General features: G+C 46.5%; 1 protein-coding gene across 3 annotated transcripts in view; it reads left to right on the forward strand.

The window, feature by feature from the left end:
* Positions 1–25091, forward strand: part of CREB5 (cAMP responsive element binding protein 5) — a 495825-nt gene that overhangs the window by 304900 nt on the left and 165834 nt on the right. The window contains exon 1 of one of the 3 annotated variants that reach the window (XM_074195558.1): positions 16760–16932. The exons of the other annotated variants lie outside the window; for them this stretch is intronic. Coding sequence (XP_074051659.1) covers positions 16886–16932 — 47 coding nt within the window. The 5' untranslated portion in view covers positions 16760–16885. Of the gene's footprint in view, positions 1–16759; positions 16933–25091 lie in introns of those variants that run through there. 3 annotated transcript variants of the gene reach the window in all.

Raw genomic sequence — 25091 nt, forward strand, 5'->3', positions numbered from 1 at the left:
CTCCCCTCTGAGGCTGAAGACCGGTGCCTTCTATTTGAGGCTCTGACTTCTAAGGCTCCTCCCAACTCCAAGGCTGATCCTCTTGCACATTCTTCATTCTTTTTTTTCCTTTTCACTGATCACCTCCAAGAGTCTGTTGAGTCTGTTTGCTTGCTTTTGTTTGCTTATCCCACAGAAGTTTCTTCTGATGTCCTAGAATTACTTTTACAGGTAAGAAGGGCTATTTTAAGCACAAAGTTGCAAGGCAGAAGTCAAATTTCCCTCCAGGAATAATAATCCTAGGAAATAGAAATCAGCCCCCTTCAGGAGTCACTTTTGTATTTCCACGACAGTGACAGGCTGATGAGTGAGAAACAATTTAGAATGGATGAATTGGCCCTTCCCAGTGCTTAAAACACTTTGCAAATGGAAAATTGCAATATCATCTTCTCTTGTTACCCCCCCCCCCCCATAGCGCCCTTTAAGGCAGCAAACCTGAAGGGATGGGGGGGGGGGGTTTACTTGTATCAAAATTCTCTCCCATTGGACATCTTACTATTTCAAATTTAAATTCCATAATAGCAGCAAAGCTTGTCTAAAGTTTTATGGATGGAAACTGGCCAGGGAGGACTCCACTGCTCCCACTAATCCATCTTCTTCCCTGTTTTCTTGTTCTCAGAGCTCTCTTGTTCCTGTTATCAGGCCTGCTGCTTCCTCCTCAGTTTCTAGTTGGGAAAGCATGGCAAAGTATGAGTTCTTATCTCTTGGAGAGAGAATCCCTTATGGGAGAGACCAGAAGTTAGCAAATCTTTAGGGGATAAAGTACCTGAGAGGACCCCAAGTCCAGGTATGTAGGGAGCAGACTGCAAGCATGTTTTTTGCATCTCTCTCTTTCTCTCTCTGGATCTCTTTTATTAGAGAACTATGATGGAGTGTTAGATTAAAGAAAAGCAAAGGGGGGAGAGAGAAGGCTGGATAATTTTATGACCAATTACTCTACATTTTGTTCCTAAAATAAAAGAAAGTCATAGAACTAGGATCCTTTTTAGAGCCTGAACTAATTGCTATGAGGACCAGAAAATAATTCTTTTCCCATCACAAAACAATGAGTTGAATGGATTCTGGAACTGCTGGTTCCAGGATTAGAATTCATCAGGATCCAAAGAATCAATTTTGGGGTTCATAGCTGTGATCTTGGTCATTCTATCTCTTGACTATATATTAGTAAAGTAAGTGCACAGAATAATAGACTTTGGAGAGCATTCAATTCAGTCCCCTCCTTTCCCAGATGAGGAAACTGAGTCCCAGAAAGATTGTGACTTGCTCAAGGTCATTTGGGTTATTAAGCAAAAGAGCCCAGGATTCAATTCTGATTCCCCTTTGACCAAAATTAGTGCTCCTCCTACTCCAGGAGACAAGATTCAATCAAAAGGTCATAGGGTCATCAGTCCAGAACAGAAAGGAAACAAAAAAAAATCGCCTTGTTCTGGGGTTCCAAATCTGGGAAATACAGGAACAGATTTCAGGCAGTTCATGAATTTTCCATTCTTTTCAATAATTCTTGGTTTCCCTTGTAATCTTGTGCATTTTTATTTTATTATGCATTTAAAACCTTGAGAAGGGATCCAGACATTTCACCAGATGTCCCATGGATTAGTGACACAAACCCTGGACTGTCCCAAACCCAGGGGAGGGGGGCAATGACTCACCCCAAGATACACAAATACATAGCCAGGATGTGAACCCAGGTTCTCGGGACTCCAAATGAGGGCTTCTTTCCTCCATACTACTTTACCTGAAAACTGTAGACATGACATAGGAAGTCTTCTGGGAATTCCCTCCCCTATCCAATCTCAATCCATCTCTCTACAAAAAGGTAAACCTGAGGTTCAAAACCTTTAGGTAATTTGCCCAGGGTCCTACATATCCATGGTAAATTACTATAGGAGACAGGATTTGGACCCATGTTTTCAAGACTCCACTCTGAAATGAAGACTTTGGATACTCTTGGAGCATCCTTTACCTCTGGGTGTCAATTGTGACTACATAGAGCTTGTACAGATAGAGCTGCCATTTTACCACCTTCTTTTGATGACAAAGAGATTCCCCAGAGGAATTCAAAGACTGCCTCTAAGGTTCCACCCAGCTCTAAATCTAGGATTTTATGATCCTCTGATTTTCTTCCTTCTGTTTCACCCCCCACCTCCAGCCCTCAGTTATAAAGACATTTTAGCCTCCACAACAGCTGCCTTTCATCTCATAGGATTGGGAGGGATAATACAGAATAATTTATAAAAGTATCTTGAACTCCAGGAAAGAAAGAATCACAATAAAAGATAAATACTGATCTGCCACATGTACTACTACAAAAAGTCTTCCCTGTTCCCCCCAGTTGCTGAATATACTTTTATCTTTGGAAGGTCTGAATCAAGATTTGAACTTAGATCTTTCTGACTCCCAGCACTCTTCACTGTAATACCTACCTGCCTTCAGTGATGCTCATAATGACCCTTCTAAGTAGTTCCCCACAAGAAATACACCCACTGGGTTGGAAAGAAAGAAGGAAGGAAGAATGGGAAGAAGGAAGGAAGGAAAGATGGATGGATGGATAGAAGGAAGAAAGGGAGAAAGGAAGAAGGAACAAAGAAATGAAGGAAGGAAGGATGGAAAGAAGGAAGACATTATCAATCAATAAACATTTATTGAGACTACTCTGTGACGGGCACTAATTGCTCTACAAACTTTAGCCCATTTGATCCTCCTAATTGCTATTATGGCTCCATTTTGCAGATGACGAAACTGAGGCAGGCAGGTAAAGTGACTTTCAGGGCCACTCAGCTAGTGAGGTTCAGAGGCTGGATTCGGACTCGACTTCCTGAATCCAGGCCCATTATACCACCTTACTGCTTCTGCCTTCCTTGTTGGAAATGGAACACAGAGCAGTTGCTGGTTGTCTAATAAAGGCAATATGCCCACATAGGCAAAACCCTCCTTGGAACCACTGCAGCAGTTTCCTTCAAGGGTGAAGGCCATTTTCTGTGGAGGGCAGTCTTCATCACACTTTCCTATCTGGGGTTGTGGCGTCAACACTGAAACTCTAGTCATGGGAAGGTCTGAGAGGTACTTTGCGATGTGGAAGTTCGTTTGAAAACCAAAATATTATGTCAGCAGTTTTCTCTTTCATTTACCCTCTCTTATCAAAACCAACTTTTTTTCTGCAACTCTGGGGCCTTGTTAATAGAAATGCCGATCATTTCATTTGGGAGGCTAAGCACTTGTCTTGGAAAGGAGAGCGTGGGAGAAGCGCCTCCCTGTCCCCGAAAGCAGAAAACTAAAGGGTTAATTCCACCGCAGGAAAGCCTTTTAAGAGATCTCAGCTCAGTTTAAGAAAAGATCAGTTGTTAAGCATCAGAGAGTGGTACAATTTGGCTCCTGGGGAGGGGGAATAATCACAAATACAATGTCAGGACAAAAAATGAAGCTTCTTTCTTTTTTTTCTTCTCTCCTAACAACACCAACCATAGTAAGAATCTCCTCTCAAGCTGAACTTCTGTGTGCATTTTTTTCCTTTTAAGTTTAATAAGTGATCTGTAATTTCTACAAGGCGATAGAATAATTGACAAGTATTTATTAAATACATACTGTGTGCAGGGAATGCAAAGGAAAAGCCTGAACATCTTGGCCCCAGAGACAAAAGATATTCAAAGAGAGTTGGGTGAATTCTAACACTTTTGTCCAAGTCGATAGTTCTGAACTTTTGCTCAAAATCAATCTCTCTCTCTCTCTCTCTCTCTCTCATTCTCATTCTAGAGAAATGGGGACCTGGCTTCTTGCAGGGTGGCTGTCCATTTGAAAGAATCCTTTTTCTTCCATCTTTCTCTGATAAACTTATTTGGGAGATGCTGCCCAAGCTCTGACCATCCCTAGTTCTCTTCCACAAGAGCAGAGAGACCAGTAGGCAGCTTCAGAGAGAAGTGGTTTTATGTTCTGGTCTTGGCTGCTGTGGTTGGCTTACAGCAGTCAGCTACATTTCAGCGTAACAGCCATTTACTAGGTGCCTACCGCATGCAGTGTCCTGCAGATCCAGTGCCTGATTCTCTGGTCCTCAGGGTCTTCCTGCCTCTAACTCCTGCTGGCTGAGTGAGCCTGGTCAAGCCCAGCCTCTCAGCGCCCTGAGACAGTTTGATTAACAAGTGAACCAAAATCAGAAAAGCTCTCCTCTTTGTAAGCCTACTGAGCCAGCTGCTTGGCCAGGTCCTGCCTGCTTCTGGAGACAAGGCCCCGGCCCAGTTCTGGGGGTCCTTCTGGTTTGTCCCAGGTGCCAAGATATCTTCCACCCAGCTCCACCACAGGAGGGGGGAGGGGGAGGAGGAGGAAAAAGATGTCAGAGAAAGTTTAAGGAAACGAAACTTGGACGGTGGCAAGACGGATGAAACTAGAACTTGCCAAGGGATAATCTGTCCTCTCCCTCCCAGTTGGTTTCAGGGTGACGGGCGCAGCCACAAGTCTCTTTGCAGCTGACCGGCCTCCCTGCCTAAGTCTGAGGCCTCCAGGGATGTTGGCCTGGAGAAGGCAGGAGGGAACTGCCCCTTCTAGAAAGGGGACAAACATCTCCCTGGGGCTAGACATAGGTGTTCTTATTTGTCCCTTTTATAGATAAAGAAACTGAGGCTCAAAGGAGCCTAGAGTCCTTTACTTGAGTCACAGAGTCAGAGGTGGGATTTGAACCTACGTCATCCTGACTTGGAATCTGGCTCTCTGGTGACCAAGACCCACTGCTCTATTAATGGCCATGAGCCCCAGCATTTGCCACAATATCTCACATATCATAAGTCCTTAGTAAATGATTGTTGACTGGACAGTCATCCTGTAGATCTGTAGTGGAGGGCGACTGGACCCCAAATCACCCAAGACTGAGGAGGGGATGTGGGCTCCCCCATCTGCCCTCTGCTTTGTATTTACACTGGGCCTTGGACAAATCCACCCTTAATCAGAATTTTGCATAATGAGCGAAAGAGGAAGTTAAAGGAAACTAAATTTGAAAGGGAGGAAGTGGACTGGAAATGGGCTGGGCGGCCAGGATGGTGCTGACTGGTGGCTCTGTGGTGGCTTCTGCTCCAGAGAAAATACTTGCTGGTCCTTCTGTAGAAGGACAGGCATGCAGGTGGATCTGCATCTGCAGCTCTGCCTTCTTGTAGGATTCTGGCCTCAGTCTTTACACCTGGAAAAATGGGTTGCTCTGCTTTTCAAGGGGAGTAAGAAAGAGAGTTTGCAGTCATTTTTTCTTCCTTATACAATGTGAACTTTTAATGGACTTCTCCTCCCTTTGATACCATTACTTCCTGCCATCTCTTAGTTCTTGCCTGCATCAAGGTCAAATTCAACTCATTTTTTGTCTCTCTCTCCCCCATTCTCTTCCTCCCTCTCTCTTGACTGCCTCTCCTTCTCTCTTCCTCTTCCTTCTCTCTCCATCTCTTCCTCCTCTCCCTTCTTCTCCATCTCTCTCTCTCTCTCCCATCTCTTCTCTATCAGTCACTGTGTCTGTCTCTCTGTCATACACACACACACACACACACACACACACACACACACACACACAAGGATCAAGTCTTTTTTATATGTTGGTGCCCCAGTTCTGAGTCCATGATCTCTGATTCACTGATTTTCAGAGTTGGGCGGCAACTCCATCACCACCTAGGCCAACCAATGCAGACGGGCATCTGTGCCCATTGTGACCAAGCCAGTTTGCTTGCACAGGGAGGGACCCTCCCAAGGCAGCCAGTCATCAATTCCACTTGGAAAAGCTAGAACCTTTAGGGAAATTTGGTTTGGTTGCTTCCCTAACATGTCTAGATGTGTCCCTTCACAGCTTTCACAGATTGTTCCTGCTCTTGTCCCCTGGGTCAAGCAGACTATGTCCGATCCTTTTTTGGATCAGAAAATTTTAAATGTTTGAAGACAGCTATCGTCCCTGGCCGCCTGACCCCAGTCTTTTTTCCCTTTAGGCTAAACATGATCAGTCCCTTCAGTAGATGCCCCAATAATTCAAGCACAGGTGATTTCATGTGTCCACACTTCCTTCACCTATACAGATCACACCCACTCTACAATTTAGGAGGAATGTTGTGGCCAGGGAAGTCATCCCCAGGGTCAGCTTCTCTACGCCTTAGCTAGCCTGTGTGAAGGTCATCATCAGGCCCATCCCTGAGGGCTCTCTCCAGGTGGGTGAGGGCCAATGTCTCTGTCTTGTATATAATAAACATTCAGTAGTTTGTAGAATGGAGGCAGTAGAGACTCAGCTAGCAGGTCTAGAGGGCAGGGAATGAGCTTTGCAGGGAAAGGGCAACCAGGGGGGGCATTTGAAAGAAGACTAACCCCAAGGATTAGTAAGGTAACTGGAGAATATGCCAATGAGGGATCTAAAAGTCAAAGTCTTAAGAGTTTGGTATGGGGGTGTCTAGATGGCATAGTAGATAAAGCACTGGCCTTGGAGTCAGGCGTACCTGGGTTCAAATCTGGTCTCAGACACTTACTAATGACCTAGCTGTGTGGCCTTGGACAAGTCACTTAACCCCATTTGCCTTGCAAAAACCTAAAAAAAGAGTTTGATATGGGGGTGGAGAGTGAGCACCCCAGAAACTTTGATAGCTCCTTGGGGGAAGAAGAGTTTTGGCCAATTTACTGCCCCCCCCCAAAAGCACACTCACAGAGGCCACTCTCTAGAGACAGGAAGGTATAGTGGAACCTGCTTCTGTGCCTGAATATCCCAGATTTGGCTTCAATTCAAATGATAAGATCATGAGACCATTTAACCCAACCCCTTTCTTTTTCAGGTGAGGAAAGTGAGGCCCAGGGAGATGAAATCACTCCCACAAGAGCTTATGTCAGTGTCAGAATGGTGTACAGACTCCAAAGTCCTTCCTTTCACTAATAATGATCACGTTTATAGTAGAGGACCTTAAGGTCAGCATATATCATCTCTACATAGTGATTTCATTTGTTCCTCACAATAACTTTGGGAGGTAGGAGCTATTCTAGTAATTATTATCACCCCTATTTTATGGATGGGGAGAATAAGGCTGAGGATGTAAGTTGTTTGTTTTGGGCCACAAAGCTTGTAAGGATCAGAGGTAGGAATAAAACTCAGTCCTTCCTGATTCCAGTCTCATCCATCTATCCCCTTCATTGGAAGGTTTCAGGCAAAGACTAGATGACCACTTGTTGGGGGGCTGTAGAGAGAGTTTCTATACAGGTATGGGACCTTAGGTGTGGGCTAAGTGGTCACCAGGTACCTTCTAACCAAGATATTCTAGGATTTTGAGTTACTTGACCATGTTGGGCCTCAGTTTTCCTCTATATAAAATGAAGGGGTTGGATTGGGTGAACTTTAAGCTCAACTTCTTGCTCTTAATATAAGTGGATAGAGGGTGGGTTTGGATTCCATGAAATCCTGAATTCAAATCCTTCCTCTGACAGTTATGGTCTGGCACTGGGCAAGTCACCTGGCCTCTATCTGCCTCTGTTTCCTTGTCTGTAAAATGTGATTGATAATAAGACCTATCTCCCAGAGATGTAAAGCACTCTTGGCAAATTTTGAAACTCTTTCTCCAGGCTTACCATAATTACAAGGCCAAGGACAAAGATACATGGCGGGGTCGGGTAGACAGAGATTTGGGTTTATTTAGCTTTTCTTAAATCTTTTTTTTTAATTTTTAAATTTTTATTTAATTTAGCTTTTTAATTTTTAATTTTAATTAAATTTTAAATTTTTAAATTTAAATTTTTATTTAAGGCAATGGGGTTAAGTGACCTGCCCAAGGTCACACAGCTAGGCAATTATTTAGTGTTTGAGGTGGGATTTGAACTCGGGTCTTCCTGACTCCAGGGCCAGTGCTCTATCCACTGCAGCACCTAGCTGCCCCTTATTTAGCTTTCCTTGTAGTTTGTTGTTTCAAGGTTGCCCCCTCCCCAGCACCCAAGACCCCAGGAGGTGAGATAGAAGACTCTGAGGGAGATCCAGCTAACTTCCAGGAAGTACTTGCAAGTAAATCTCCCCGGCCTCCACGGCCACCAGACCCAGACCTAGGAGTGGGCAGAATAGGAAGCTCAGGCCCCTCCTCTCCTTCCCCACTGCCTTTCTCCCAACTTCCCTCTTTCTGTTAATGATGTCATCCATCTCCCTTTGCCTGAAAACCTCAGTTGTCCTTGATGGGGGCTCCCGCTCTTCTCCCCCTCCCCATTTTATTGGTTCTGCCTCATCATGCTCCAGTCCGATTAGCATCCTGAAAGTCCAGTTCTGATCAGACCCATCACAAACAACCTTCAGTGGCTCCCACTGTTTACCAAGGAGTGAATCCAATTTAATTCGGCAGATACTGATTTAGAATCTGCCACCCTCACATAGACCTGTGCCAGGTGCTTGGGGAGTCCGGGTCCTGCTGTCCGAGAGCTTTACAGTCTAGGATTTGAGAAACACAAGGAATGATAATACAAAATAGTATATACTAATCGCACAGGAGAACAAAGTCTCTGTAAGATCTGAAAGGGGTTCTTAGACACAAGGGATCAAAGAGATCTGCATGAAGGAGGCAGAAGCTAGGTGGACCCATCACTCCCCTTTCTGTAGGAGAAGCAACGGGGCACAGGGGGAAAATAATAGCTGTGGAGTCCATATTATGCATTATATTAAACACACACATACACACACACACACACACACACACACACTCACACCCATCCCTTTTCTTCTTTTCTTCTGCATTCCAACTAAAAAGTCCTCTCTGTTCTCACACATGAACCTCCCTCTCCCACTGCAGTACCTTTGGCCATAGCACAAGCCTGGGTTACCTTCCCTCCTCCTCTCTGCCTCCAAGAAGACTCCTTTTCCTTCACAAGGCAGTTTAGGCACCATCTCCCCCCATGAAACCCGCCCTGATCTCCCCGTAACGACTAGAGTCCTGCCAAACTACCTCTGCTTTGGATTTTTCTTTTCAAAGTTATTTTTTTCTCTACTCATCTCTGTTAAATTAGAAATCTCTTGGGATGAGGAATTTTCATTATTTTTATTTGTATCCCCATCTCCTAGCAGAAGGCCTCAAAAATTGTAGGTGCTCAGTGAATGTTTATTGATTGGTTGAAATTGGTGGGGGCGGGGGTGGGGGTATACAACATAGAACTGAGAAAACCTCAGAGAACCAATAGCACAGAAACTCTGCCTTTTTTTGTGTCATGAATCCCTTGGACGGTCTGGTAAAACGCATGGACCCCTTCTAAGGAAAGTGATTTTTTTTAAAATCAGTCATTATAAATACACAAATTAAAAATAAAAGACATCTGAAAAAAGATGTTATCTAGAAAAAGAACTGATCATTAGAAATGTGTATAGAGTAATTTTACATATATACATATATATATCTAAAGGTAGCTATCTCTGGGATGGGGAGGGGGAAAAGGAGGAAAAAGACAAATAATTACAACATAGCTTTATTATGTATTTAAAAGGAACAGCAAGTTGTACATTCGCAGTTTCATATCTAATTATCTTTCTTATTATTCTGTGTTATGGTGCTTGTTTTATTCCATAAATTAAAAATCAAATCAATTTTAAAAATTAAAAAGAAAGCATCATAATCGAAGGAAATGCTCAATTTCAGTTTGAAGTGAAACAATGTGCAGATGATTTTTTAAAAATCATAATTGAAGGAAATGCTAAATTTCAGTTTGAAGTGAAAAATATGCAGGAGAATGATTTTTTTAAAAATCATAATTGAAGGAAATGCTAAATTTCAGTTTGAAGTGAAAAATATGCAGGAGAATGATTTTTTAAAAAATCATAATTGAAGGAAATGCTAAATTTCAGATTGAAATAAAAACTATGCCGGAAATATTTTTTTAATAAAAACATTGTAATGGAAAGAAATGCTAAATTTCAGTTCAGAGTGATAAAAAGATGCCATTTCCCCCTCCATTTCAGTTCACAGACCATTTGAAATTTATTTGCAGACTCTAAGTTAAGAACCTAGCCCAAACATATCATTTTACAGGGGAGATCAAGACCAAGGGGATGTATGTGATTTGCCCAGGATAACCCAGTATAAATGCAGAGCCAGGATTCCAACCCAGATTTTCTGACTTCCCAATTCTGTATACAAGCTAACTGGAAGAAGAAAATATAGACAATGAGAGGGCTCAGGAAAAACTTCATTCAAGAGGTGGCCCCGGAGGAGCCAAGCTGTGAAGGAAGCTAAATTGTCCAAGAGGTAAAGGGGAGAAGGCAGTGGGATGGCCAACGCAAAGTCAGGGGGTGGAGGGCTGGGTTCAGAGAGAGAGCCCAAGCGACCAGTTAGTCTGGAATAAAAAGCATGTGCAGATGAGGAGGGTGCAGTTAATCTATAGAAGGTGGACTGCTTTTTAATGACAAGCTGAAGGGGTTGTATTTGCTTCTAAAGGGGATGGAATCTAGAACATACTTGTTCACAAATTTCCTTGAATCTCGATTCTCCCCAGCATACAGAAGAAACTGAATATAATTGGTTGGTTGCTATTGGGCATAGACAGTATGGTCTTCCTCCAACAAGGCTGCCATTCTCTGGCTCCTGGCTTCCCCAGCTTCCTTCAGATCCCTGCTAACATCCCACTTTCTTCAGGAAGACTTTCCCCATTCCCTCTAGTTCTAGTGCCCTCCTCTGCTGATTATCTCCACTTTATCCTGTAGAAATATTTTTTCCTACACAGTTTGCTCTTGCCTGCTTGGGAACAGGAACAATGTTTTTGATGTCTTGGGGCCTCTAGTATGTAGCACACTGGAGATGTGTTGATTCACTAACGACCTGAAATTATAGCACTTAGAAATGGAAGAGATGCTAGAAGTCAATTTTTTAAATGGGTTTAGACCAGATGAAGAGCCCTTTCAGTTCTAGGCCTAGGATTCCAGATGTGAGGGTGCTAGAGAAATCTAGAACTTTTCTTTGAGGTGTTTGAATCTTCACCTGCATTATCTCACTTGTTCCTCAAAAGACCCCGTGAAAGGTAACTAGGTGCAGTGGACAGAGCCCTGGAATCAGGAAGACGAGTTCAAATCCAGCCTCAGATACTGAATAATTGCCTAGCTGTGTGACCTTGCACAAGCCACTTAACCCCATTGACTTGCAAAAAAAAGACCCTGTGAGGGAAACTTAATTATTATACTCATTTGAGAGATGGAGAAGCTGAGGCTCTGAGTGGCTATGACTTCCCTAAAGGACTAATAAGGGTCAGAGGCAAAGAATTGAAAGTGGGGTCTTCCTGACCACAGATCTACTAATCTCTCACTCCCTGGAGAAAACAGGGAAGCAGAGGAAGCCTGGCTTGATGGGTGTATGGGGAGACCACCCCAAGGAGAGCGTCACCCAAATAGTCAAGCTTTGGGGGCCCAAGACCAAACTTCATCTTCTTTCGCAGCTAGTTGCTGAGCCCATAGACTTTTGCAGATGGATAAGTGAGTAAGTCTGGAGCCCCTTTCTCTCACTTCCTTGCACAGGCTAAAGGTAACCTCATCTCAAAGTTGCCTGTGCCCCAGACTCCTCACCCCCTTTGACTCTGTCCACTATGAAAACATGGGACACCCAAGTCGAGGGGATTGCTGAATAACACCACATGGGCGTGCAATGGTCTGTGACCAGAAGGTTCACTGGAAACAATTTGCAAAGGGGGCCTTAGGAAACCACCTGGATGGCTCTTTTAAATGAAAAGAGGAAGACATACCACTTTTTTCTGAATAATTTTTAATACTGGCTGGGTACATGTGATAGTCATTAAAGCTTATTTAACCCTGAAATTATCTGGCCCCTCCAATTCCCTCAGGGACTCTCTGGGTCTTGGGTTAAAAATCTGAAATAATGTCTGAAAGGAGGTGATATACTCCTTCAAAATCTGAGTCAAATAATTCCAGGCCTCAAAGAAATTGTTTTCCGAGCGGCCGATGTTGTTTGCTCTTCGTGTTTACTCCCTTCTTCCTCCATGGGGTGGGATTGAGACTTCTTTGGCCTCCAGTGTTTTCCCAACCTGCTCTCCACTTCAGAGAGAAGCCAACTTCTCACTGTTCAGTCTGGGGGTCAGCCCCCAGCATTTGACCCCCTCCCCAGTCCCAGGCTTTTCTCTGTCTTCTAAGTGAAATGAGGACCTTGCTGTCTGGGAGGCTGGGAGCTCAGCTCCAGATCCACCCAGCTGCTGGGTCTCCCCACCGCCCTCTCCCCAAGGAGGAGACATGCTCCAAGGGAGGGCGTGCGAGCATTACTGAGCCAGCCAGCAGATCTGGAGACACGGCCCTGTTGGCTGGGGTGCCACGTTGAAGGAGGCTCCCACTGGACCAAAAGTATCCCTGGCCTCCCCTCCCGGCAGCCCCCCGTTGGAGTGCAGCTCAATAGAGATAGGACCTGGGGAGTGGGGGAGAGAGATCCGGAAAGGAACCAACAGATGAAAGGAGGAAACCCTTGTGTTTGAGTGGAATTTCCTCTAGAGTACAGGATACTCTTTATCATTAACTGGCCACAGGAAGGAAAATGGGGAAACAGTGGAAAGGGTGGGGGTGGGGTGAGGAGACCTGGCTGAACTCAAAAATACCTAAAAGTGAGGGGAGGTGTCCAGGGGGTGGCAAAAATTCAAATTAAAATGAAGGGTCCTTCCTAAACCCTGTGGAAGCACAACCATGAGTCAACCACAGTACATCATCAAAAATGAAGGGTTTTGGGACCAGAAATGTCCTGACTCGTTTTTGGTCTGGTGGCATCAATCTTTGTAATATTATTTGCTTAAAAAAAACAACCACCAGTCTTCTCTTTGATCACCTTCTGGTGAAGGGAAGCCCTCCAAGGTGCAAATTCACCTTCAAGAATTCCATAATCCTTCCTCTGTTCAAAGCTCTTTCTCTGTTCGGTTCTAGATTAAAATAGAAATTCCTCGTATAAGACAGAGATTTTGTCTCCTTGAAGGCAGGGGTTGCCTACTGGATCTCCAGCCTCCAACGTATTGTTAAATTGACTGGGCTCTTCACCTGCTAGGCTCCAAAAAGAACCCCCCTGTGTAACATTGATGTAAGTTAGCCCGGTGATAGTGGTATAAAAGAAAACCTAACAGGAGAGTTTGTCTTTGGAGAGTGGGAGAATGGGGTGGCAAAAAAGTGGATTTGGAGGGTGGGACTGGAGGGCCACAGAGATGCCACAAAACTTGGGTTCATCCTAAATGCCCCAGCTGTGTGACCTTAGACAAATCATTTAATTTCTCTGGATAGGGCTGTAACGAGGGAGGAAGGCACCATCTCGACTGTTGGCTAATGCATTTTATAGTAGAGGGGTCAGACAGGCTTTGTGACAAATCCAAAGCCCTTGTTTTATAGAAGAGAAAATGAAGACTCCAAGACCCAGCTAAAACTAAGATTTTTTTTTTTTCCCCATGTGAGGCAAATACCATAAATTGGCCCTGGATTAGATCTAAGTGTTGGAAAGTGTCTACTGAGGGGGGAAAAAAGAAACCAAGATGATGTTTGGCAATAATCCTGTGACCTGAGGCAAATCACATAACCTTTCTCTGTCTCAGTTTCCTCTACTATCATATTAGGAAGTTAGGCTAGATGTAAGTATAGGAAATTGGAAAGAACAAAAGGAGGAGGGAAAATGAAATTCTTGACCAGGTAGGGTCCAGTGTGGTAAAGGACCCTTTGTGGAAAAGGGGGCACAAGTCATGTAAAATCTTGTGGGCTTGATCTGAACTAGAAAGAGGCTGCAAGAGTTGTTGAAATCTGCTTTATTCTCAAAAGAAGGGAGGGGGGGAATCAAGGGCTCCTTGGTAATTCCGAAGTAAGTGAGTTATACAGGCCACTGACACGGCGGACCCAACTTTATAACAACCACATTTGCTGCTGTCAAGCCACTGGCTTCATGGCGCCAGCCGTAATTACAGCAAATCACCTCTAATTCCAAGCTGCTGGCCCTGATCAAGGTGTCACTGGGAGCCACTGTGGCATCCGAGTCCCCGGAGGATGTCCTGGCCCAGGGCAGGAGGGTAGCGGGAAGGAACACGGTCCCCTTGGGGCCAAGCCTCCTTTCACTCCTCACCCCTCAATAAGAACGTTGGGGAGATGGTCCCCAAGCTGGGCCATTGGAATTTCAAGTGGCTCAGAGGGGCGGCCCTGACCCCTCCAAGCAGAGGCCTTTACTAGGCCAAGAGCTGTCGGAGGAAAGCCAAAATGTCGTCCACTGGCCACATGGAGCATCCCTCCAATGGGAGGGACGGCTGGCAAGAGGGCAGGCCTAGGTTCAGAGACAGGCTGCACAAGAACATCATGGCCTCTCTGGCTGTCTCCTTCTGTCTGTCTGTCTATCTCCCTCTGTTTTTCTCTCCGTCTGTCTCTCCCTCTTTCTCTGTTACTGTCAGTCTGTCTCTGTCTCCCTCTTTCTGTCTGTCTCTCCCTCTGCTTTTCTGTCTCTGTGTCTCCCTCTCTGTGTCTGTCTGTCCTCTTCATGGTTTTAGGGCGCCTGTGAACTTCCCATTTCTCCACCTCTTGTGACTTGGGTGGGGCTGGGATGACTAACCCAGAGAGAGGACGGGGTTCAAGCCCGGCCTCAAACCCAGGGATAACTGTTTGAGGGAGGGGGCCGATGTGTGAAGTGGTGGCCAGCCCCAGGCAGGTGCAAGGGCCTCGCTGTCATCTGTCAGGGGACAATGCGGCTCCCCCCCTCTTGGGCTGCTTTCCTTCCCTTCCTCGAGAGAAAGAAAGCAGCGCTGTCCTCAGCAGAAGAGCCCAGGCCTTCTGCCCCCCAAGCCCCTGCCCCCCGCTCCTCTGGGCTGGGAGAAGTCTTCTTTCTCTCTGGAGGAGACCTAACCGAGGAGATCGAGCACCCCCCATTCCTCTGTGCGGGGAGTAAAGAGCAGGGCCTGGGGCAGGGGCTCACAGATTTAAAAGTGGGGAGACCCTGGAGGGTGGCTGGTCTGGACCCCCATTCTCCAGACCAGGAAGGGGAGGGGCCTGAAATTCAGGTGACCCTGGGCAAGCCCCTGTGGAATGGGGCGCTGAGCCTCCCTGTGCCCCTCTAGAATGGACGGAGCTGCCCGCCCCCCGGGGGACCCAGGCTGGGAGGGGGCTGGGCTGTGCTGGTTTTCCCTTCCCCTCAGCTCGAATCTCACCTTCCACTTCCCTCCCCAAACTGACATCCCCCCCTTCACATCATCTCCAACTACTCCGCATGGGCCATGGATATCCCCAATGAACCCTGGTTAGAAAGGGGGCTCTTGGGGGCAGGGCCTGAGTTCGACTCAGCTCAGGGTCCAGCACTCAGCAAGTCCTCTAGAAATGGGCCCAGGGGGGCAGGGGCAGGTGGTCGTCTGGGGTGGGGAGAGAAGAGGGGAAAGAGGGGGGAGACAGAGAGAGACAGAGACAGAGAGAGATAGAGAGAGACAGAGACAGAAACACAGAGAGAGACAGAGAAGGAGAGACAGAGAGAGAGACAGAGAGATAGAGAGACAGAGACAGAGACAGAGACAGAGAGACAGAGACAGAGAGAGAGAGAGAGACAGACAGTGACAGAGAGAGAGACAGAGACAGAGAGAGAGACAGACAGTGACAGAGAGAGAGACAGAGACAGAGAGAGAGACAGAGACAGAGAGACAGACAGTGACAGAGAGAGAGACAGAGACAGAGAGAGAGACAGACAGACAGAGAGAGAGACAGAGACAGAGAGAGAGACAGAGACAGAGAGAGACAGAGACAGAGAGAGAGACAGAGAGAGAGAGAGAGACAGAGAGAGAGAGACAGAGATAGAGACAGAAACACAGAGAGAGAGAGAGACAGAGACAGAGAGACAGACAGAGACAGAGAGAGAGAGACGGAGAGACAGAGACAGAGAGAGATAGAGACAAAGAGACAGAGAGAGAGACAGAGATAGAGAGAGACAGAGACAGAAACACAGAGAGAGACAGAGAAAGAGAGACAGAGAGAGAGAGACAGAGAGATAGAGACAGAAACACAGAGAGAGACAGAGAGAGAGACAGAGAGACAGAGACAGAGAGAGACAGAGACAGAGAGAGATAGAGAGACAGAGACAGAGAGATAGAGACAGACAGAGACAGAGAGACAGAGACAGACAGAGACAGAGAGACAGAGACAGAGAGAGACAGACAGAGACAGAGAGAGAGAGACAGAGACAGACAGAGAGAGATAGAGACACAGAGACAGAGACAGAAACACAGAGACAGAGACAGAGACAGAGAGAGAGAGACAGAGACAGAAACACAGAGAGAGACAGAGAGAGAGACAGAGAGAGATAGAGAGAGACAGAGACAGACAGAGAGAGAGAGAGAGAGAGAGAGAGAGAGACAGAGACAGAGAGAGACAGAGAGATAGAGACAGACAGAGACAGAGAGAGAGAGAGAGAGAGAGAGAGAGAGAGAGAGAGAGAGAGCGTGCAAGAAAGAGAGTGCGAGAGATAGAGGCAGAGTGCGAGCGGCAGAGACAGAGAGACGGGCAGAGGCGGGCAGAGGCGGGGTGCCGCCCCTGCAGGCTGCCCTCTGCGCCGGACTCGGGTGCCCCGCTCCTCCCGGGGGGCCGCGGGGGCTCCCCGGGCGGCGGCTCCCCGAGGGCCCTCCGGAGGCGGCAGTGTTTCCCGGCTTGTTTACCCGTCTCCCGGGGCGCTGGCGGCCGGGCTGCGGCTCGGCGGCCCGGGCCGGGGCTGCGGCGGTCACCTCGGAGCCGGGCCAGACTTCCCCGGTGACTTCACCAGCCCGGAGCTGCGCGGCGGCGGGGGGCGGGGGCGAGGGCAGGAGCGGGCCAGAACATGACATCACCGCTTGGCCCGGGCTCAGATGGGAAGGATGTGACTCACTCCAGCTAGTTAGGCTTTGGCTCGAGGCCGCGGAGGCTCACTCCAAAGCCCTCATGTTCTGCGCCTCAGCAGGGGATTCGAGCTCAGTGATGTCCATGAGGTTTGTGCGCGTTTTGCCTTCCTTTCCTGGATGGGGGCCCCCCCCTCTTTCTCCCCTCTTCTCCCCTTCTGCTCTTTGTTCCTCGCCTTTCCCCCTCCCGGGCTCCGGCGCTCCTCTTCTCGCCTCGGCAGCGGCATTTCTGGGGCCCCGGCGGGGAGTCGGGGCGCGGGGCCCAGGGGTGCCGGGCGGCCCGCGGGGCCGGACCCCCCAGGACGCTTGGGGACGGACGTTCCGGAGCCCGGGACGCTGCCCCTCGCGAGGCCCGGGCCGTCCCGTCACTCGCAAACAAAAGCGGCGCCGCGGCCGCACTCGGGCAGCACAAAGTTGCTGCTGCGGCGGGGCTGGGGCCGGGGCTGGGGCCGGGGCTGGGGCCGGGGCTCGGGCCGGGGCTCGGGCCGGGGCGGGAGACCGGAGAGGGTTTGCCCGCGGGAGCCAGTGGCCTGGACGGCGATGTCAGCGGGGCTGCGGGCTGGCGAAGGGACGTGAGCGGGTCAGGGCGGCTGAGCCCGTACCTGCGGCGCCAGGACTGGGCAGGCTGCAGAGCGCGGGCCCGCTCGGGCACGGACACCCCCTTCCCTCTGCCCCGACGAGCCGTAAAAGTCGCCTGGCCGCCTCTGCAAAGGTGCGATGACCGCAGCCGGGGGCGGCTTGCCCCGACTCCCTGCTTTCTTGTCTTTGCCTTAAAAGCGCGCTGGCGATGTCCGCGTCCGGGGAGTTTTCTGGGGGACTCGCGAGGGGGGAGTGCCTCGGGGAGCCCCCCCCATGGCGAGGACTTCGGGTGGGTGTGCCATGCAGCGGCCTCCGAAGGGCGGCCAGGTGGGCACCCGCCTCGGGCGCGCCGGCCACTAGCTCGGTTCCCTTCACTTGGCTTGAACTGTTTGTCACGAGAGAGGGCTCTGAGGCAGGGAGGGGTTCGTGTGCTTTTAAAAAGCATCCCTAAAAGAGTTCCTTTTTCAGCAAAGCAAGGAGAGTTCTTTCCCCTCTAAATTACTTTCCTGTTCACTTGGGTCCTATGTTGAACTCGGAGTTCTGACTTTGATCATTCTAACTGGCTTCCAAGCTTGCAGCGTTAGAGCCTCAACTGCAGACTTCCCCTCCCCATACAGAGTGGCCAGTAGAACCTTCTAAATGGAATTTCTCAGACTAACAGTGTTCTTAATCTGTCTTCCAAGCACTTAGCTTTTATCAATTATTTATCTGGAATACATATGGAAATCTCTGTTTCTAAATAATTCGTCTCTTTGGTAATCCAATGTATTTTAGTGTTGAGATTTTTTGAAAATTACTCTGAGGAGGGGTCCAGAGGCTCCCCCAGGCCAACTCCCTAAAATACCGACATCTCTCTCTCTCTCTCTCTTTCACACACACACACACACACACACACACACACACACACACACATGAAAAGGTCATGAACCCTCTCAGAGAAAAGCAGCACGAACATGTGGTTGTTGGAATAAGCAGCAAGTATGCGGAAAAACACAAATTCTGATGTTTGCCGGTGTAAATTCCAGCTACCTGTCCGTGCCTCTGGTCCCCGGTGGGCTGAAAGAAACTCGAACAGGGTCTCAGCAGATGAATTGTTGCTGTTGCCAAGTTCCTTCCTAGGCCTTTTATAATGTCGGCCCAGGGCTGGGATGGCATTCAGGAGGACTGGCTTTCTGAACTGGTGTGGCAATCGATGCAAGTCATGGGGCTGGAGAAGGGGCCAAGGCCTCCCTGGGCCTCTAGGCCAAAGAACCTCCCTTTGACAAGAGAGCAATCACCAGTAAATAGGAATAGATATGCATCCATATATGTGTATTTACATATGTGTTTGTGTAGACATGTTTATAGATGTATCTAGTGTAGAATGAATGGTAGAAAGAATGCTCCATTTGGAGGTAGAGGATCTGAGTTCAAATTTTGACTCTGTATTTAGTATGGCCTTGGGCATCCTATGAACAATTTGCCTCTCTCAGTCTTGCTTAGTTTCCTTCTCTGTCCTAAAGGACTGAAACACTATTTCCATCTGTAAATCTCCAATCTTAAGCTTTATTTATTTATTTTTTACTAGAAACCATTCCGTTTTTTTCTAAATAATGATAGTATTTGGAAGGTTACAAATATTATTTCATTTGCTCCTCACTGCAACACTGGGAGGTAGGTGCTACTGTTATTCCCATTTTACAGATGAGGAAACTGTGACAGTGAGAGACTAAGTGATTTACCCAGGGTCACTCTGCCAGTAAGTTTCTGAAGCAGGATTTGAATTTACTACCTGCAATATAAATTGGACTCCAATAGAATATGAAAAACTAACAATTGAATGAACATAAAATATAATATCAATATGTATGAATATAAAACAAAAGCTCCTTAAGGGATCTTCTCTCTCTCTCTCTTTTCTATTTCTCATTCTCTTTCTATATAGAGATTCATATATGTATGAATAAATGTGAATATATGAATTATATACACATCTGTTTATAAATGTCAAAAGAGAGCTCAATAATATTTGGCATAGAGATTCCCTCCTCCCAGAGTGCTGCCTATTAAAAACCAGTAGAATGAGTAAGTTAAGAGAAAGAAAATAGGAGAAAGAACTTTTTTTCTACTTTGATGGTTTCTTGGCATTGAGGGCCCTCTCAAAGTGTGAATCTCCAATTTCAAACACTGCATGGGGCTAGAATTCAAATAATTGGCTCTGTGAGGTGGTTTAAAATTGGGCAAGTGTAAAGTTAAAGTCAACCATTAAGGAATAATAGTAATAATAATAAAGAAACCCACTCCATATACTCTTTTTTTTTAACTTCAGCTAATCAATATTTATGAAACACTTAACTAGGAGCTGGGAGAGATTCAACTTTTAGGAAAGCCTTAGTCCTTGCCTTCACCGAGCTTATAATGGAAAGGTCGTAGGCAAAGCATAGAAGAAGCCCGGATGGTACTAGGGCAGGTCAGAAGAGGCGGTTGCTTGAATAGCATCCTCAAAATAACAGTTAAGGAATGGCAGGGATGCCCTGATATATTGCTTGGAACTCAAGAAGTAAATGAATTTAAGACCTCAAAACTGGTAGAAATAAAGGTTCATTGGAAAATTATTTTTTTTCTAAGTAATAGATTCACTTTTCTGGTCAAATAATGCTAGGGATACTTGTCAAACTTTAGGGGCCATCTATCAATCATAGCCATCAGGAAACTCTAAAGAGAGATCATAGGTTTGGAGATCTATAACTAAGTGAGGTCAGGCTCCATCTAGTCCAACTCTCTCATTTTATGGATAAAGAAACCTAATTGCCTCCTAGCCTAGGGAGTGAGTCATAGAAACTGAATTTGAATTCAGGATCCCTGATACCAAATGTGTTGTGTTCTTCCCATTGCACCACATTGCACTGGTATGGGATGGGTTGAGTGTGAGGATGTCCTGAAACTGAACACACCTCCCCCTTCAGGTGCAAACCTGGCCTGGAACCAATGGAAAGAAATCAGAGGTGATTATCACTCTATAAACCAGGTGGATATGAGCAAGTAAAGGGACAGAATTCTGAAGACAGTCTAAGAAGAATGATTCCTCATTTTTTTTTGGTTTGTTTGGTTTGTTTGGTTTTTGGAGAGATTCAGTTTGGCAACGAGATGGACTGGGGAAAATTGTGCTTAGGATTAAATCTAAGGTGTGGGTCCTATCTGGTAGCTCGGATTGGATGTGCTCTTTGGGCGGCTTTGTCTGTGCTTAAATCTACTCTTGAGACTTCCCTTCTGTTAACAGAATACTTTCCCAATCCCCTAACAGTAATGGGAAAGTGAAAAAAGGGTGTGTATTCACTGTCTATGCTTGCAAATCCTCCACTGTGAAACAGGGATGGTAATACTTTCACTAACAACTTCTCCTGAGTGGTATGGGAAAGGCCATTATTAAAGTGCTGCAGAAATAGGTTTTCTTATTTTGTGCTCAGATGGACTCCTTATGGTTGGAAGAACAGTGTAGCACACGTGCGCACACACACACACACACACACACACACACACACATCATCTTCACAGAGTCTGTCTTTGAGGATCCCACGACTCCCATTGTTAGCTTCTCTTCCTCTTGAAGTGACTTTGTGTACAAGAGAAGAATGGGGTGGGAATGGGTCGGTGTAGGGGCTTGGTTGGGGGGGGGGCTGTCTTCAAGGATTTGAAAGGCTAGGGTGTAAAAGAGGAATGTTAGCCTTGCTCAGCTTGGCCCTAAATTGGGATCCCAGTTTATAAAGAGGCTAATTTAGGTTTGAGATTAGGAAAAAACTGCCTTAAAATGTTCATAACTCCTAAGCACAAGGTTCCTGAAGGGGAATTTCATGCGCTAGCTAGTCCCTTTTGGAGGATGTAGCATCTAGTCTAACTCCTCTATTTTACAGATGAAGAAACTGAGGCCCAGAAAGATATTTCAGGGTCACACTGGCAATTGGGGCAACAGCTGCGATTTGAATCCAAGTCCTCTGTCTGAGCCCTTTCCATTGCATGGTGCCCATGTACTTAGAACTTTAAAGAAACTCTGGGATACCCTGGGAAATTAGGGAGAGCTCTGAATACAAGTGAATTGGTGTGTGCATGTGTATCTGAAAGAAAATTCCAAGTGTCTTTATTACAGAAAGATGAGAATATTATCACAATTTCAGCCACCTGATATGGGGACTAGTAGAAAGAAGGAAGGAAAGTGTGTAGTTAGAAGGAGAACATTGGAGTAGCTTTGAAAGAGACTGAGAGAAGCCAAAGTGAGAAGGTCTGGATTTGAATCCCAATCCTTCCATTAATAGGGTTTTTTTGGCAAGCCCTCAACTTGATCTCCCTCATCTTCCTCACCTGTAAAGTGACGGGGGATGGATTAGAGGATCCGTGGAGGATCCTCCAGTTTTAAATTTATTTATGAAAATAGAAGGTTGCATTCATCATTGCTGAGATCCCTAGACTCAGAGGATGCAACTTTACTTTCCAAATACAGAAACTCTGAAGTTCATAGAGGCTGACTTGGCCAAAGTCACCAGACAGTAAGTGGACAGGCTGGGATTCAACCAGTGTCCTCTGGTTCCAAAGCCAGTCCTCTTTTCGTCTATTTTCCACACTCGCGTGCTCTACTCAAAACTGGCTTTTTAATACAATTTGTAAGACTGAGTGAGGACTCCAGAAAAACGTCTCTCATCCATGTTCGGAATTCCCGTTTCTGCGAAGATGGCTTTCCTTGATTACCATACTCTCTCCGATGGAAAATTGGCTTGGATTAGCTCTCCAAACGTCTATTCCATCTCGTTCCTTGACTGGAAAGTGTTTTCATCTGTTCATTGATTTTTGCCTGACGTGGTGAGACTTTAACATTGCAGTAGCTTAGAACGGTTACGTGAATAACGAGGCTCCTAGGAATGTTGTTAGGCCCCTTCAAAATGTCCTCATGGAGTGGGATTTATGTCATTATCCCCCTTTTACACGAGGAAGCCGAGTCTCAGAGAGGTCATAGATCAGAAGATCATACATTTAGAGCTGGAAGAGATATTAGAGACCAACTCTCCTTTTACAAGTGAGGAAACTGAGGCACCGAGAGAGCTGAGGTGATTGGTCCTTGGACATAAAGCTAGAGCCAGCCTTTGAGCCCAGATTTTTTGACTCTCAGTGCTTTTCTCACTTGTTTTAAGCATGGGAAAGAGCTGGGTACGAACAAAGAGAAGCTGCATTGAGCTGCTTCTTACCTGTGAGACAGACACCAGCCAGGTCTGTTTAGTCATCTGTAAATTGAAAGGGTTGGTCTCCATGGCCAGATCTGAGTCCATGATGCGATCTATGAGCCATTCATCTCTTTCTCCTGTACGGACCGTGGCAGGAAAGCTTGCTTAATGATTAATGAGCTGTAGCTACACCCAAGAAAATGCAATCGATAGCTTGCTGCCAATACTCTCGTCCCTCAAAGATTGGTGATTTCATTGGTGGGGGCTCTCCCCAGAACGTCGCAAGGTTTGTAACTTCTCTGGGAATTCATGCAGTGGTTGAGAGTGGAAGGGACCAAAGCTCATCCCCCTTGGCCCACTCTCGGAACATAATTACTCCTCCAATGGAAGACCAATTCAAATGCCTGTCAATCTGTGGAAGGCTTACAAGACCCGTCACTCCACTGGCCAAAATATGGGGAACGCAGGTTGTAAAGGAAAGGACACGTGAGGTAAGACTCTGGGTTCAAATGCTGAATGTGCTTCCTAACTGGGTCACTTCGGAAAAGTCGTTTCTCCTTCCTGGTTCTTGGTTTCCATCTGTAAAATATGACGGTGGGAGTCAGTGGTGGTCTCTGAGGTCTCTTTCAGCTCTATCACCCAGCTCTGAAGGAAAGTCCCTTAATCTCCTCAATTTCCAAGCTCCTAACTGCACAAGTAAGGGATTGGACTAGGTGAATCACCGGGATTCCTTCCAGCTGTAGGTCTACTGTCCTTATGGAAAGTATTATAATGATAATAATAATAATCACTTCTTCATCTTGTGCCTCATATTCTATAAACGGTTTCCTTCAGACAGATTGTGAGGCATGTGCCCATTTTAGAGATGATTAAACCAAGACTCGGAGAGGGAAGATGGACTTGGTATCATAATTAGAATAAGAATTAGAATTAGAAGAAACCTTAGTGGTCATGAAGTCCAATCCCTTTTAGAACAGAATAAAGTGAAGCCCAAAGAAGGAATTTCCTGGCTCAGCATTGTCTGACAAATATCAGAGCTGCAATATGAGCCCGCCATCTCCCTGACTCCATCCAGGGCTCTCTCCACCGCACCATGCTGACCTCTCCTAGATAATCTTTAAGAGCCAGAAGTGGAAATGGAACCCAGATCGTCGGACTCCAGTCCCATGGAGAAGATGGTGCAGATCAGCCATCTCTTCCTGACTCTATGTCCTGGACCCTGCCCCTGGAGACCCAGCCAGTCCCACAATCAACTCTCAACATATGGTTTATGTCTCTTCTATAGATTCTAACTTCAACTGAATGTAACTTGGTGTGTGAATTTTTCCCCTTGGGTCCTGATGATTGCATCTGGACCAGCTCCCTTCCCAAAGACCCTGCCAGAAGAAGGTCAGGGTGTGCCCCCAGATGAGTGGCAGTGGCCCTGGGCATGGGTAGCCCCGATCTGTCATCTGGAGGGGAGGTGGCCAGCAGAGCCCAGTGGTGGCATCGGGGCTGGGCTGTCGCTCCCAATATTAGTCACTGTGTTCAGGGCAGGAGCTGCTGTGTGAGAGCCCAGGAGGGAAACCAAGCTGAGTCCAATTGGCCGGAGGCTGGCATTGTGGTGGCGACGTGGCAGCAATGTCATGGGGCAAGAGAGATGTGTACTTGGCCTGTCCGGCACTGTCACCGGCTCTGTCACTGAGGCCTGGCTCCCCAAGATCCAGACTGCGACTGATGAGGAAAGCAGCTGCCGTCGGCTGGGAAGGCAACAGCCAGCCTGGACCCTGGCATCGCCCAAGAGGGCTTGAATCCTGGATCAGACATCGATTACCTGGGTGACCTTGGAAGAGGGAGGCCTCCCTCCTCCCTCTTAATCTCGAAAATATGTGTGTATGAAGGGGGAAGGGGAGGCAAGGAGGGAGTGGAAAGGTTGCACCAGGCAGGGTCCAACAGCTTGGAATCTAGGATTCAGTCATGTTGGACCTAGTTTAGACATACTCATTCACACACACACATGCATATATTTGTGTGTCTATGGATCTTTACACATATATGCATGTCTGATATATAAACACATGGCACCATACATACATTTCCATCCATACACACACATATTTCTGTATAAATTGGTATATATGTGCATATGTACATGCCCATGTAGAAACCTGTATCTAGGGAGATCTAGGTATGTGTAGCTGTCCACATGCATCCAAACATATGCAAACACATTCATATAAATGCATATGTACATTTATATATTTACAAATATGATCCCAACATCATTATGTCACTTTGGTCCTCTTCACAAACAAAGGACAACAACCAGCCAATGTATGTGGGTATATAGATATAGCCATATATAGCCATATGTATATTTACATACTGCTATATGCATGTCCATTTATATCCATGACTAGTATAAGTACATGCGAATGTGTGTTCATCCAGATACATACAGACACATAGATAAGTCTGCCTTCTGAAGTCCTCTGTCCTCCT

The sequence above is a fragment of the Macrotis lagotis genome, chromosome 7, assembly GCF_037893015.1.
Source record: "Macrotis lagotis isolate mMagLag1 chromosome 7, bilby.v1.9.chrom.fasta, whole genome shotgun sequence".
NCBI classification, from domain to species: Eukaryota; Metazoa; Chordata; class Mammalia; order Peramelemorphia; family Peramelidae; genus Macrotis; species Macrotis lagotis.